Source organism: Taurulus bubalis, assembly GCF_910589615.1.
Source record: "Taurulus bubalis genome assembly, chromosome: 9".
Classification (NCBI taxonomy): Eukaryota; Metazoa; Chordata; class Actinopteri; order Perciformes; family Cottidae; genus Taurulus; species Taurulus bubalis.
In genome coordinates this window covers 12,445,738-12,460,077 of record NC_136597.1, presented here as the reverse complement: position 1 = coordinate 12,460,077, position 14,340 = coordinate 12,445,738, and the positions used below count along the sequence as shown (strand labels likewise).

General features: G+C 42.7%; 1 protein-coding gene across 2 annotated transcripts; it reads right to left on the bottom strand.

Annotated features, from left to right (window-relative positions):
• Positions 1-1,208: 1,208 nt before the first annotated feature.
• plekhg7 (pleckstrin homology domain containing, family G (with RhoGef domain) member 7) lies at positions 1,209-14,075 on the bottom strand. 2 transcript variants are annotated; one of them, XM_079223772.1, is made up of 17 exons: positions 13,982-14,075; positions 12,593-13,346; positions 11,713-11,735; positions 9,303-9,421; positions 7,922-7,962; positions 7,449-7,550; positions 6,828-6,977; positions 6,472-6,567; positions 5,613-5,711; positions 4,808-4,921; positions 4,312-4,486; positions 3,216-3,331; positions 2,834-2,921; positions 2,660-2,739; positions 2,428-2,581; positions 2,153-2,250; positions 1,209-1,478 (listed from the first exon to the last, which is right to left on the bottom strand). In XM_079223772.1, the coding sequence occupies exons 2-17, from the start codon at positions 13,226-13,228 to the stop codon at positions 1,368-1,370; spliced, it is 2,202 nt and encodes a 733-aa protein (XP_079079898.1). In that variant the 5' UTR covers positions 13,229-13,346; positions 13,982-14,075; the 3' UTR covers positions 1,209-1,367. The 2 variants fall into 2 exon arrangements, with proteins under 2 accessions (XP_079079898.1, XP_079079899.1); XM_079223773.1 differs by having other exon boundaries at positions 9,318-9,421.
• Positions 14,076-14,340: the final 265 nt, after the last annotated feature.

The following is a 14,340-nucleotide window of genomic DNA, read 5'->3' as shown; positions in this document are numbered from 1 at the left end:
CATCGTCCATTTTAGTTGCAAGCTCTCAAGGTCACCCGTCTCTTTTTGTGTTGCATTGGTTTGTTATGTCTACCTCAGATTGGCACAGGAAAAGCACTATTTCTAAACTTGGAGATCACAAATATTGTATTATTGCCTGCATTTGATCAAGGATTTGTGATTTTATCTATCAAGCTGTACAGTCCCATAAAACCCAGAGAGATGATTTGCACCTTATTGTATTCTGGGCTCGTCCCTATGAGAACCCAGCCATGAACGTAGGACCGCCGACTTTATACAGGCTTCAGCATTTCTAGCCTCGATGTATTTAACTGCTCATTAATAATAAGGCTGTCATAATTATCTTTGTAAATGTTTGTAATGAAAGAGAACATGGAAATATATAACACTTGTGGATGTAGAAACATGACAAAAGTGAAAATGTGTGGACTCAGTGTCTTAAATTGTATTTAATTATAATTTTTACAAAAAAAAGGCACCACCGATCTGAACACAGTGAATTGTGGCTTGCTTCATGTTGCTGCCAGTGATCATGCATGGTGACTTACTGGCCTGTGGATCACACCTTTTCTCAATGTTTCAGCATCATATTTGATGGTTGTGAAGCCTTAGGCCAACGTCTTGTACGTCACTGCTCACAGTTAGCGGTGACACGCTAACCACAGTTAGCAGTATTACCAGTCAGGGTGACCTACGTTTACCTGAAGTGACGAGAGAAACAACGTATTTTATGTTCACATGCACCATATGATTTTTTCTAATCCATCGTCATGACAAACATAAATAAAACCTACAGTATGTTTCTATTTTCTTGTGTGCTGTGTTTGTCTTTATTTGTAGGCACAAATAAATACTCTGAAAGTTTGTTAGTTTTAGAAATGCATAATGCTTTAAAGAAGAGAAAAAAAAAAGTATTTTATACCCTGATCAAATCTTCGAGTTTGTTCACAAAGAAAGGCCTTTTACATTTGAAGTTAAGTCTTGAGTCTTGGTACCAGTAGTTGACATTACATTACATTTAGAGTACAAACTCGGAACAACAAGAATCAAGAAAGCCAAACTACAAAGTGCTATAACTAAGTGGCATTTGACCAAACAATCTGACCTTGAGGTCCATTTAGTTGCTCTTCTACAGCCTTTGTTCAGACATTATCAGAGGATCTTGACCACACAAAAAAACACACAAGAGAACAACTTTTACTAAATAATGAGATTTATTGAACACTACTGCAGCAGCTGTCTTTAAAAGGCAAACATTAACTTACAAAATGATCCTAGTGCTAGTACAGTTATTTACAAGATGTCAGGAGACAGTGAAGTGCACGTTTACAGTAGAGACGTTTCAGATGGCTTCTTGCTGTTTCTCGTCATATCTGAGAAGACTCCAGCCACAGGGAGGAGCTCTTGCCTCGAGGCTGCTGAGAGACCAGCTTCAGCAGCGCCGCGACAGCGCCCTCTATCTTTGACATCCACACTCTCTGCAGAAAGACATGAGGAGGTGTTCAGAAAGAAGTAGCAAGTTTATTATCAAGCAGTTAGTTGTCTATAATTGTAAAATAGATATTTATAAGCCATCACTAACTCTGCTAGAGCTAGAGCATGGATAATCCCTCAACAGTGACGTTAACCTTTTTCCTCCATTTTCAGAAAGGACAACATTACTTGAGATATACACAAGTAGTAATGTAAATGATTTCTTATATGCATACGTCTGAACTAATGAGTTCTTGAATGGCAATTTATAACATAAAAGACTAACTTACAGATAAAATGCATGCTCATTTTAACACAAAATAAATTATAAAAAAGGAAATCCCCTCCAATAACATGTTGTGTCCGTAAGTAACTGCGAGCATACGAGGTAAATCAAAATGTCTGCAAGTGATGAGTGGGTTTACTTGACAATCCTCAAACTAAGCAAAACATAAATGTATGACAATTCTTTTCGTGGTTCCCAGTGTAATCCTGTGCTAATACTACACAAAAAGCAGATGTTTGGAGATAATTAACAAATCACAATGTTTTGTTGCACATCTGCATGTTATACGCAATACATATTTATAACCAAACTTAATCAGTGCTCTGCCAGCTCTTATAAGTTTGCACGCCTTTTGAAGCTTCAGAGAAATTGACAGTTGAAGTGATGATGTACCTTGGCAGACTCTGACGCAGCTTGCAGGATGAATGCACCGATACACTGCTGGTAGCGGTTCTGGTGCATGATGATAAAGGAATGAGGCAGCCCCGATGCTACAAAGGAAAAACACAATTGCAATACGGCCATTAACATCAACTTAACACACTGATCTGTGAACATCAACAGAAGTTCATCAAGACCCAGCATGACGTTCGGTTCTTCTGTGAGCGCTCAACATATCCTTGATGCTCGAAACCCAATGAAATCAAATGGAAAGAATGCTATATTACCTGAAGCATTGAGCTGATCGATGTTCTTGAGCTGGAGTCGGTCCAGAGAGATGGGCTGGTCCAGAACCGTGAAGGTGCATCCCTCCTTCAGGAGCTGATCCAGCTCCTGGTTCTGTGGCATCCTGAGAGGATTTTGTTCTGGACCAATAGACCGCTACACAGGAAGACGGGGCACAGTGTGAACAAGTTATGAAGCTCCCATACAGCCTCACACTGAATGTCTGTGACATACCTTCTTGTTTCTCTTTATCCTTGTGATCAGCAGGAATTCATCAAACAGGAACAAATACACATCGATCAGCTTGGTGTTCTCTGGCGATGAACCAAAGAAAGATGGGGTGAGATTTTACTCAAATCAGAGCACTGAGCATGTGAAATGCGTTGGAGCTCGTCCAGAGGTACACACCTGTAAGCACCACTTTCCCTTCATGCAGCAGACTTCTGTGAGAAATGAGATTCTCCAGAGTGACAGCCTTTAAGAGATGTTTCAGATTCTGAAAGAGAAGCAGTCAGTCAGGCAAGAGGAAAACAGTTTGACCTTTTGGAACATGTTCTGAAAGAGATGAGTTGCTAACACAGCCAATGACACACTGCATTGTAAAATGTGAACAGTTTGCTTTGCTTTGCATGATATCTGATTTCACATGCAGATAAATGATTGGACTATCTTATCTGCACACGAAAGCTTTTGGAAGATGAAGTGTTGGTGTTCTGCCAACACAACTCTCACAGACACAAACATGAACAAATATAAATCTATACACACAAACACACAAAACCAGACAGACCTCAGGGACGAAGGCACGCTTGTCTCTCTCCCATACAGGCAGCCACACCACAGCATCTCTCAACTGCTTCACCTTCTGGTAGTTATCCAGCCATTTCACCTTTCCTTCTAAATCACCTGGAAGCAGAGAGGCATCCTTTCGATCAAGAGAAACAGAAAAAAACCTCTGACCCCTAAAAACTATGACTCCATAGTTTTAGGGTCAAGTTGTTAAGTATTTCTAATAACTATCATGTAATTAAGTCACATTAAATGATATTCAAATGACAGATAAATTGTTCTTTGGCACTACTTTATGATCTTGTGTTTTCCTGTGTAGTGCCAGTTTCCTGCTGTATACAGTCGTAACCGTGACCACTCCTAAGCTTTTACAGTAAATATCTCACACACCCAGAAGACATTGACCTACGCATCTTAGCCGTGGTGACACTGCTCCGTGTCACCTCCTGTGCTGCTCCACCATGCCTTTATGGCAGGTTATATGAAAGTCTGTCGTTAAGTATTTGTGAGCCAACACTGTTTGTTTTTGTTCAGTTATTGTTTCAATCCAACAAAATGCAATTGGAGGTGCAGTGCTGCAGCACATTTCCAACTAGTTGTCCATCTAGTTACAGAGTAACCCGCCACAACAGGTCCTCAGGCAGAGGCATGCTTTGAAGAATAAACGGTCAGGGCTCCTGGCTGCTGTTCAAAACATGTAGCCTGTTGGCTCAAAAGCAAGCTGTTTGTGTGACACGTACACTCTACACCTACATCCGTTAACATGCTTCTTGATCTTACTTTGCTTGTCAAACACCCGACTGATGTTTGACAATTGAGCAGTGAGCAGCTCAATGACATAACTGAGACGTGTAATACTTGAAGCTCATGTTCAGCTTGTCATCTGCAGGTGAAAAGGGCTTATAACACACACACACACACACACACACACACACACACACACACACACACACACACACACACACACACACACACACACACACACACACACACACAGAGTCTGCTGAAAAGGCAGTGTTGAAATGCTCAGGTGGTAAATAACATCACTGTTTTATGTAAATAAGAGTTTTAAATAACGAGTAGTTCCGGGTTCTCACATATGGAGGTGTCCACTTGCTCCGTTATAACCTGTAGGCCTCCGGCCTCGTCCTCTCTCTGGTATCTCTTCGCAATATTCCTCAGTAGCAGAGGGTATCGAGTGAGCCTCTGCAGCGGCACCACCAACAGATCACGCAGTTGCAGCCTTCGGCACTGTTCGTTCCTCTCACACCACTTTGGGGCGAAAAAAGGGGAGAAAGAGAAAGGACAGGGTGAGAGGAGGGCTGTCGGTGGGAAAAAGAAGAAGGTCAGAGGGGTGAAAGTGTGTTAATAGAGGGGTAATGAAGGGGGGGGGTGGGGGGGGGGGGTCAAATTCCCCTCTTTTGCTGGCCTTGGTGACACTGAACTGGTTGTTTGCCGTTTAGGCCGCAGTGTTGCTGTGTGTTCTCTGTGATACTTTGTACAGCTCTGCCTGCCGTGCTGTTAACAGTACATCGTGTCCTCGCCACCGCTCTGACACGCACACACAATATTCAGCAGCCCCTTCAGCGGTACCTTCACATAAGATCCAAAGTCCTCTCTGGGCTTCAGGCTGTCCAGATAAAGCAGAGCTGTGGAGTAGTTGAGGCAGTACTTCTGCAGGCAGTGACATAAGCTCTCCTGGAAGGCCTGCAAACAGATAGGAGTGTTATACAAATATCAGGATCAGACTTCCTGGTCACATCAGCCATTAGGCTGCAGATAAACAGGTCATAAAGAGGCGTACATGCACAGAAATGACCCTGTGTGTGAAATATATATTTCTAGCTGCTTCTTGTGATGCATTATTTAACAGTAAGATGAAGAGGCTTTTATTATTTTCCTTGATCTTTGGAGCAAAATGATTCCTTCACAAATAACAAAATATTAAACTAGGATTGTTGATCTTGATTGTTGTGTAGATTTGTGTTTTTTTTCGTGTGTCAGAAAAAGTGTGAGCTCTTCAAAGCAGTAACTATCTGTAACTATGTATTTTTTATGCCGCTGTCTGTCTTGGCCAGGTCTCCCTCGAAAAATAGATTTTTAATCTCAATGGGACTGCCTGGTTAAATAAAGGTTTAAATAAATAAATTTAAAAAAGCAAATTGAACCGTATAAATAATGTGTTAATGTTGTATTCTGAAATATATTAATACATTATTTATATGTTTGTTAAAAAACATGTGGTGCATCGGTCCAGTTGAGTGTGTTTGCATTGTAGTGTGAAGGGTTTCCTTGTCTCCCTTGTCTCTGTTTAACAATCGGGAGAAAACTGCGCGTAGACTGCGGGCAGAGTTAGCGTATTTGAGTCGATGTGTGTTCACACGTGAGTGACACTTGCTTTGCTCAGCAGCTCCAGCAGGGTGGGCCCATCACCCTCCGTAATCTCCAACGTGTCCTTGATGACGCGGAGGAGGTTGTTCAGGAAACCAAAGCTCACCTGCAGCAGAAAATACTTGTGTCAAGTATCACCGCACAGTCTCGTACCTCGGTCACGCTCAGCTCGTTAACAATAGAAGAAGAAGAAAAAAGAAACATGCAGGCCTTCCCAGTAACTGTAGTGTAACCGTGAGATGCTATGGCACAACTTCGGTTTAGTAAATTACAGGAAACAAACAAAATGGATTTCCAGTAAAAGAAAACCGTCTCTACGTGTCTGAGACACACTGTAACTGATATGGTGAATGAGTGATGGATTAACTAACGAATGAATAGATATCATCAGAATCAGACCTGTTTATTGCCAAGTAGGTTACACCCAATTTCATCTTGGGTGCCAACAATAAGAACACGATGCTTGCACACATAAAGACATTGTTTTAGATCGGTCTTTATAGGCATGGTTTTAAAAAAGGTTGTTTTGTTTATTTAGTTTATTATATTATAACAAATGATTGTATTACATACTGTATCTTGTGTTCTGTTTTATGTGGTTTGTCTCTCACTCGTTGCTATTGGTGCCTCTTGAAAAATAGTTTTTCCTGGATAGATAAAGCTTTCATAAATAAATAATACATCTTTTTATTTGGAACACTTTTTCCAAGAGTAAGACAGAGTTAAAGTTTGCTGTCTTCTACCTTTTGATGCTGCACAAACAAACATGTGGTATTATAATGCTGTGCAGGCTGCTGTTGTTTGTAATTATTTACATAACCTAAAAATAACAGGCTACACGCAACTTTATTTGCATCATGTCTCACCAGGCAAAGCTCATTGAGGTTCGCAAACAGCCTCCAGGAGTCAACATCAGCCAGGCAGTTCCTCGTCTGCAGGTTGGTGAGCGTAGCCAAAAACACCTGAAAGCAACAAAGAAGTCAGACAGAGATGATGCTCAGGCTATCTGCTGCACCAGCAGTACATTTCTAATCATCTCTGTAAAGAATGAAATACTTGAAGAGACTTTTACATGAACCTCAACCACAGGAATTTGGTGACAAGAAGAAACACATAAAGCAGAAGGCGTTGGATTTAATTTGGATTAGGTCGATTAATTGTCTGTGTGTTTGTGTTGGTGTGTATTTGTGTGTGCATTCTGAGGCTTTGTTTGGACCGTCACCTCTTTGAGAACCATGAGCTGATCCAGAAAATAAACGCACTCGCTGGTGAAGAGCTCCCAGATGGCCTCTTGTCTCTTGAAGCCCTGAGGGTCAGAGGCGGCGCTAACCTGTGAAGACTGGTCCAGCAGGAACTCCGCCAGAGAGTAGTCCTGCACACAGACACAAAGACAAACCAATGCTTTGGCTTGAACTAAATAACAATAAAAAAAAATTAGAAAATTAGATTTTTTTTTTATTAATCCCTCAGAAAACGTGATGTATTAAAACTTCATACTCTGGCCGTGTGAAGTTCCCACCACCACCACCACCACCACCCTGACGGACTCAAACGAATGTCAGTGTTTGTTTATACACGCGCGCAGGGTCACGCTGACTGGTAACTGCCTAGAAATTCTGGTTCTTGCACAACTTGCTTCATCTGAATGGTGCAGGAGCTTCCCTCAAACTGCCATCATGTTACTTCTGAGTCACTCGTTAAACACAGAGATCTATTTGGACTGGAAATCTGGAAGTCTTTGTTCAAACTCTGACAAGTCACTGCACAGAATCAGCGTGATGGTTTACATAACAAACAGTCTGGATGCCTCAGGGCTTTGCTGCTGATGGGGCTCATTTCTCACCTTAAACCTCTGAAGATCAGGGTTTCTCCAGTCTTGAATCTGTGATGACGAGAGATATTTTTCAATATCTGATGCTGTGCCTGTCTGTGACTTTCCTTTAGTCTGAAAGGGGAGAGAAAAGACACAGTTATTATATTGAGCACTGAGCAAAAAAAAAGAAAGCTCTTTCAGTTATTGATGTGTGTTGAAGAAGAAAGAAAATGACATGTTTGCATAGCTGTTTAACTATCTATCCATAACTATGTTTGAAAACTGACAAGTTTGGTTCTGCATTTCAAATGTTGACCAATTACAAAAGCTGTGTGGGGCAAAAGGGATAAAAGGGAAGCACATTAATCTGCTTTGGGAAGTGGGTCAGAGAACAATGTCCACACCAACTGCCCACAGCTAAACAAAGTGCATCAAAACAAAACCACAAGCACGTCACTGGCACCAGACACACACACAACAACCACTGACAGACGAACACCTACCGTACTACGCCTTGAAAAGGGCCACTTTGACTTCTTAGTATCTGTACAAGTCAGAAACATAAAAAAAAATAAAAGGATTATGAAAAAAGATCAAGCAAGAATGTGTGCTGTGCAACAGATGGGATTAGAATCAAACAAACAAAACAGTGTGTGGGGGTTACAACTGGAGTGGACTTTTTTTTGTTATAAATGAGAAGTTGAATTACAAACAAAGCGACAGAACATATAGTATATGTGTTGAGCACGATATGTGGCTTTGCATCAAAAACAGACACACTGTTAATGTGCATCCTTTGAAGCTCCGACACACAGAATATGCAATTTATTAAAATTCTGAAGTCTAGCATTTCATGAGCGATAATGACAGTAACTACGGGCTTTCAACGGTCTTCTGACTAGACATTATACAGGTTCAGTGCAAAAAGAAACATTTACTCAAAGCAACTATTATTCATGCTTTTCTCAAGTCAAACCCGGTTACTAATCTTCCTGACTTCAAAAGGGGTCAAGGGTCAACACCTGGACTGTGAGTAGTTTACAAAAGCACTTTAAATAACAAAGGAAACTCTTTTGTGAACTTCCCCTTCCTTTAATAATGGCAAACATGAAATGATTTAAACTTTGACAGGGACATGTTGCTTGGATTGCCATGACGACGTGCAAGGACGGGTTACTGCCAAGCGCGATAGCTCATTTTGCCCTGAAGGACCGGAGTCCATTTATATGTTGACCGACAGCAACATACACCAATCGGTACATGAGAGGGAGTCAATTCAGTGATTAAATCAGCTACTTGATTTACAAAACGAGACCATCGGAAACAATTATTATATATACACACACACACACACACTACCGTTCAAAGGTTTGGGGTAACTTCGAAATTTCCTTATTTTTCAAAGAAGATAACATTAAATTAATCAGAAATACACTATACATTGTTAATGTGGTAGATTAGTATTCTAGGTGGAAACGTCTGGTTTTTAATGAAATATCTACACAGGTGTATCAAGGCCCATTTCCAGCAACTATCACTCAGTGTTCTAATGGTACATTGTGTTTGCTCATCGCATAGAAGACTAATGGATGATTAGAAAACCCTTGAAAACCCTTATGCAATTATGTTAGCACAGCTGAAAACAGTTATGCTGGTTAGAGAAGCTATAAAACTGGCCTTCCTTTGAGCTAGTTGAGTATCTGGAGCATCACATTTGTGGGTTCTCAAAATGGCCAGAAAAAGAGAACTTTCATGTGAAACTCGCCAGTCTATTCTTGTTCTTAGAAATGAAGGCTATTCCATGCGAGAAATTGCAAAGAAACTGAAAATTCATCTGGGTGACCCCAAACTTTTGAACGGTAGTGTATATATAAAGAATTCTACCAGAGAAGTTTGAACCGTTTAATATGTCAGCTGCTCCATTCGATACAAAAAGATCTCCTGGTGAAACGTCCAATCCAGGCAAGCTGACCACCACGGAGCTCCGTCTCCTTTCCTGAAGCCTGAGGGAAAAGTAAACAGGTGTTTTTAGATGGGATTCCGCTTCTTTATTGGCTGACAAACACAGAGATTAAAACCGGAAGTAATGCTCCACATGTTCAAAAGAGCCTCACTGGACATTTGACGTTCACGGGTACAAGAACCACTATTATTCTATTGTAAATGTTATACAGCACAAAGAAAATAGACTTAACGCAAAGCCCCAGGAAATAACTAAATTCCTTTTGTCTTTTTACGTGGGTGAAATACCACTGAAATACCATCTGCCTTGTGCAGCAAATAGGCGATTAACAGGAGTAGCAAGAAATTATAAAGGATAAGTGTTATGTGTCTGGCTTATGCGTGGACAGCTGCTGATTAATGGATCACCCTATTTGTGTGAAAGGAGGCGAGCTGTCAATGTGTGCCAATTCTAATCCTCTTGGTCTCCTTCTCACAGCTAACCGATGCATGGCTGTGGCTGGAAAAACACAGGCCTGCCTTTTAGCCTCCGGCAAAGCTCAAACAGCCACCGTTCAAGTGTTTTGACTTGCTGTTGTAGAAATTAAAACTCAAAGAAGAAAAGTTATAAAGGTGAGGCTGATGTTAAATGTGCCGAAGAAATATCTTGGAAGGGCATGGCTATGTTTTTTTAAATGAATAAAACAATTCTAAAAAGGTGGTCAAACTTGTTGAGTGTCTGACTCCAACAATCACAATCCAAACTGCGCCATTGCTCACAAGACGTCTCTCTTCATTCAACATGGCCGCAGTCAGCAGAAATAAGACGCACGGCAACCAGACAAGCCGGTTTGGGAAAGGTTCAGTTTTGGAACTGTACACTGATCGACAGCTGTTCAGTGACCTGCTTACACGTGCTGCGGTTTCACTTCGACTTTTTTAGGGTCTTGCCTTTGAAAAAAATAAATAGTCTGGAGTTCAAAAGTAGATTTTAACTGATCTGACACAGGAGAAATAATGACACAAAGTCGGAGTTCTAGAATCCATTGGTAGATTCTGAACACATCCTCATTTGATCGGGTTAGAACAACACATAATCAGGACATGATCGGACCAGGAGGAAGCCTGGCGTACAGATGAAAGCTAATGAGTCTGTTTATACAATGAAGTGGAGCAGAAGTACAAGCAAGGGGAACAATGCTGGTTCTGGTTTGTCTCTGTCCACTATTATATGTAAAATCTGCTTTGTTAGACTGAATTATCTTCCTCTGAATATCTCCCTCGTATTGCTCATAGTATCCCCTCAAACAGTTCCTGCACAAGAAGCAAAAGAGACTAACTTGAAAGCACAAATAGGCCACATGACTCCAGGGCCAACCTGTACACTCTGAGGAAAAAGTACACCGGTACGTTTTTTTCTCCCTCCAGGACACTTTTGTTGAACTGTGAAAGTGCCAACTGTTCATTGCTCTCTCTGGTAAACTGATACAACCCCCTCTCCAGATCAATGTATAGGCAGGCAAGGCTGAATGAGCTGGAGAGACAATAGTCAGCAGCAGCACCTGAGCACTGTACAGGATGCGTGGGGATAATGGGACAGTAAGAAAGGCACGATTACTCCTCTAAACCGGGTCAGTGCCTCCTTGCAGTTCTTACCACAGAATCCTCACAATGACATCTTGTTGCTTTGTGAAAGCGTTCTCTGTGTCAGCCTCTCTGCCACTGAGAGAACTTGTGAAAGTAGAGGTTTTGTTCCCGCTCAGCAAGAGAAATAATGATGCCCATAAACAAAACTGTCCCAACCAATGGCTCGCAGGGCTCGGTCACTGTAAGAGGCACAATGCCAGGGTGCAATTACAGGGACAATAGCTGCCTAATTATCCAGTGAGGGGAAGAACCCGGCTGCCCATTAGGAGGGGTGTGGGTGGCAGTAAGAGAAAACAGCCTTAATGAGGGTTTGTCTAGCCCATGCATAACCATGGGACTCTCAAAACTTAACCCACCAAGCGTATGCTCCATTAACAAAGACATGAAGGACAATGAATGAACAATGGGCTCCTTAAACCAAAAGGTCCAACCATCCTCGCTCACAAGTGTCCTGAGAGCACAGAAAGCATGGCACTATGGGGCTGAATGTAACCGCTCAGATTTCCATGTTAAGACAATGATTTGACTCAGACAGAAGCAGCTGTGGTTAAAGATGGTATAGCAGCGTATTAGTTACAGGACGTGTCTTTACCACATTCCAGATAGGCAAACATGTTCTCACAAACTTGAGAGTGAAGTCTTGGTGTTTTGGGCTATGATGATGCGGGACACAGATAACCTGCAAAACAGTCCAAGGTGCACCTACCTATTATGAAAATGCTCTTTCTCCTGCAAAAAGAAGAAGATGAAAACACTGCATCAGTGAACAGAAATCTTGAATTTATAACAATTCTATCAGAATCTGCAGAAAAAAAACATAAATCACATTAAATGTACCGAGGTGATTAACGGCTTCTCGAGAATTAACAGGCTCTGTGCCAGCATGTTATTAAATCCACTTAAATCAGATCATTTGACACAATTATTTATTTATACTTAATACCATTTAGTTTCCAAAGCTGTAATTGTTATACTAATAACATAACCACATAAGCACCGTGCGCTCAACATCAAATAGAGGGTGCGATGACCTCCTCCTGCTCACGAGACCGCTGTATCACTTTCGGAGACGTTCAAATTTGAATCAGTGATTTAAGTGGTCGCTCGGATTCAAAAGCCTCTGATATCTGAGGAGAATGCCGGGACTCTATTGAGAATGTGCTCGGTTGAATACCACGAGCTGATGAATAGATCTCCCCATTATCTTTTTCCATCGCTCACTGACCCCTCCATTATTGGGTGACTGCTGACTGTGGTGAATAGGGGCCCAATGAGTGCACTTCCCAGGGTTCTCCAGGCACTGGGCTTGGTCAGAGCTGTCAGTGCATGTAACTGCTGATTCATTAGCTGTCAAAAGCTCGCATTGTGAGTAACCACCGCAGGAGGTAAGAAAGAATGAGGGAGAGAAGATTTCCACAAGGAAGGAATGTGTGGCCATTTCATATTATGGGCTCCCTCACCAGACGAAAGCACATGACTCGGTGGTGAGGGTGGGGAGAGGTTTGTGTGCTGATTAGGGAATCATAATGATTACACATGCGGACATGCTTCCATTCAAATCACACAGACAACTGGTAGAAGCTCACCTGTACTCCACTATCAGGAAATCCAAAATCTTTAATGAGCGTAGGATGAGCACTGCAACATTCTTGTCCTGTGGAATTGATACCGTTGTCAAACGTCTTTGATCTATGCGATCTGGTTCTCTGTCGGCCAGAGGATGAAATGTGCTGACGATCGGGACAGATCTCTCCATCGGAGAGGGGGCTCGCTGCAAGAGGAGACTTGACTCGGTGGACTGGGGACAGGGGGTTAATGGGAGGAGGGCTCCCTGAGGAGGGCTCCTCCTGAGTGCTCCCCATCATGACGGGATCCATCAGAGGACGTCTGGTGCTCCTCATTCTCCTCAAGGTGGGAGACGTGGAGATGCGGGCCGGGGCCTGCCGGTCAAACTGGATGAAAGGCGCCACCAGGCCGCCAGTGTCCCCCAGGGACGAATGTCTCAGCTTGGAGTGTGTCCGTGTGAGATCTATGTGCATTATGATGGGGTTGCTGGTCTGGCACTCCTTGTGCTCCAAAGGCCCCCAGTCCGTTTGCGTCTGTGCATTCGCCACACCTGTGGTGACAACTTCATTTTCAACCCACTCAATGTAACTCCAGTCCAGCTTCTTGTCAGTGTCCTGGTCCTTCTCCTGGAGAATAACGTGCTTCAGCGAAGACATTACAACCTCAAAGGCATCGTAGTGCAGCAGAAAACGTGTGATCTAATGGTCGGAGTTAAGGTCAGAAGATAATCCTGTTGCATTCCAGCACTGTTCACACCGTTCACCTCTCAAGCTTCTGGGGGGGAAAGTAGAAAATGTGTCAATACTCACAAGCAAAACGAGGCAGACTGGGCCCAAGTTGCCCACTAATCTCCTGAAAGGGGATTTGAACTGGGTTGAACATGGTCAGTTGGCAGTGAAGTAGCCTTACAAAGTTAAAGTACATAGTTTAGTATGTATTAACACGTCTGCATGCGTGTGTGTCTGACTGTGTGAAGGGTGGGAAGCCAGGTAGGGTAGAGGGCTCAGTGAACAATCTAACTAGCCCACGTTAAGAGCAGAGTTTGTCAATAAAAGTCTTGACAATGTGGAGTGAGACACAAAGAGCTGGAAGCAGCCATGCACCTTATGTCATGTCTCCTGTCTCAGCCCATAGGGTCTTCTCCACTCTTTCTACACTGATACTAAGTGTGTCTTTTGGTCGCTGAAGATACCACACTGTCGTTGCTATTAACGTTCCCCCATGTTGGGTTAATGGCATTGTTTATTCAAAGCCGCGCGAGCGACCTTAACTCGGCACATCCACGAGGCCACGAAGATACAAGAAGAAACAACGTGTTAGAAAGTACACAGCGGGAATCCCCCGCGCTGGATATCACCTGTGGGAAAGAAGCTCGCGACCGTTTAAGAAGGGAAGGTAGGTTTACTTACATCACCGGCGCCTCCCGACGACTTGAACGACTGGCGGGGAAGTGAAGTGGGACCGGGAGAGAGAGAGGGAGAGGGAGAGAGAGAGAGAGAGAGAAAGAGAGAGAGAGAGAGAAAGAGGAGGGGAGGGTGGAGCGTGTCATCGTCGCATCGTCCGGAGCTGCTGGAAAGGTGCGACTACTGCATGGGAACAGCAATACACACTCTCTCTCTCTCTCTCTCTCTCTCTCTCTCTCTCTCTCTCTCTCTCTCTTTCTCGCTCTCTCTCTCTCTCTACTATAATCCTTTGTTCAGGCAAGTTTCAATTATCTTTTCATCACTGGTTCTTAAAATAGATATTACAATGATGTGAAATGTATCTC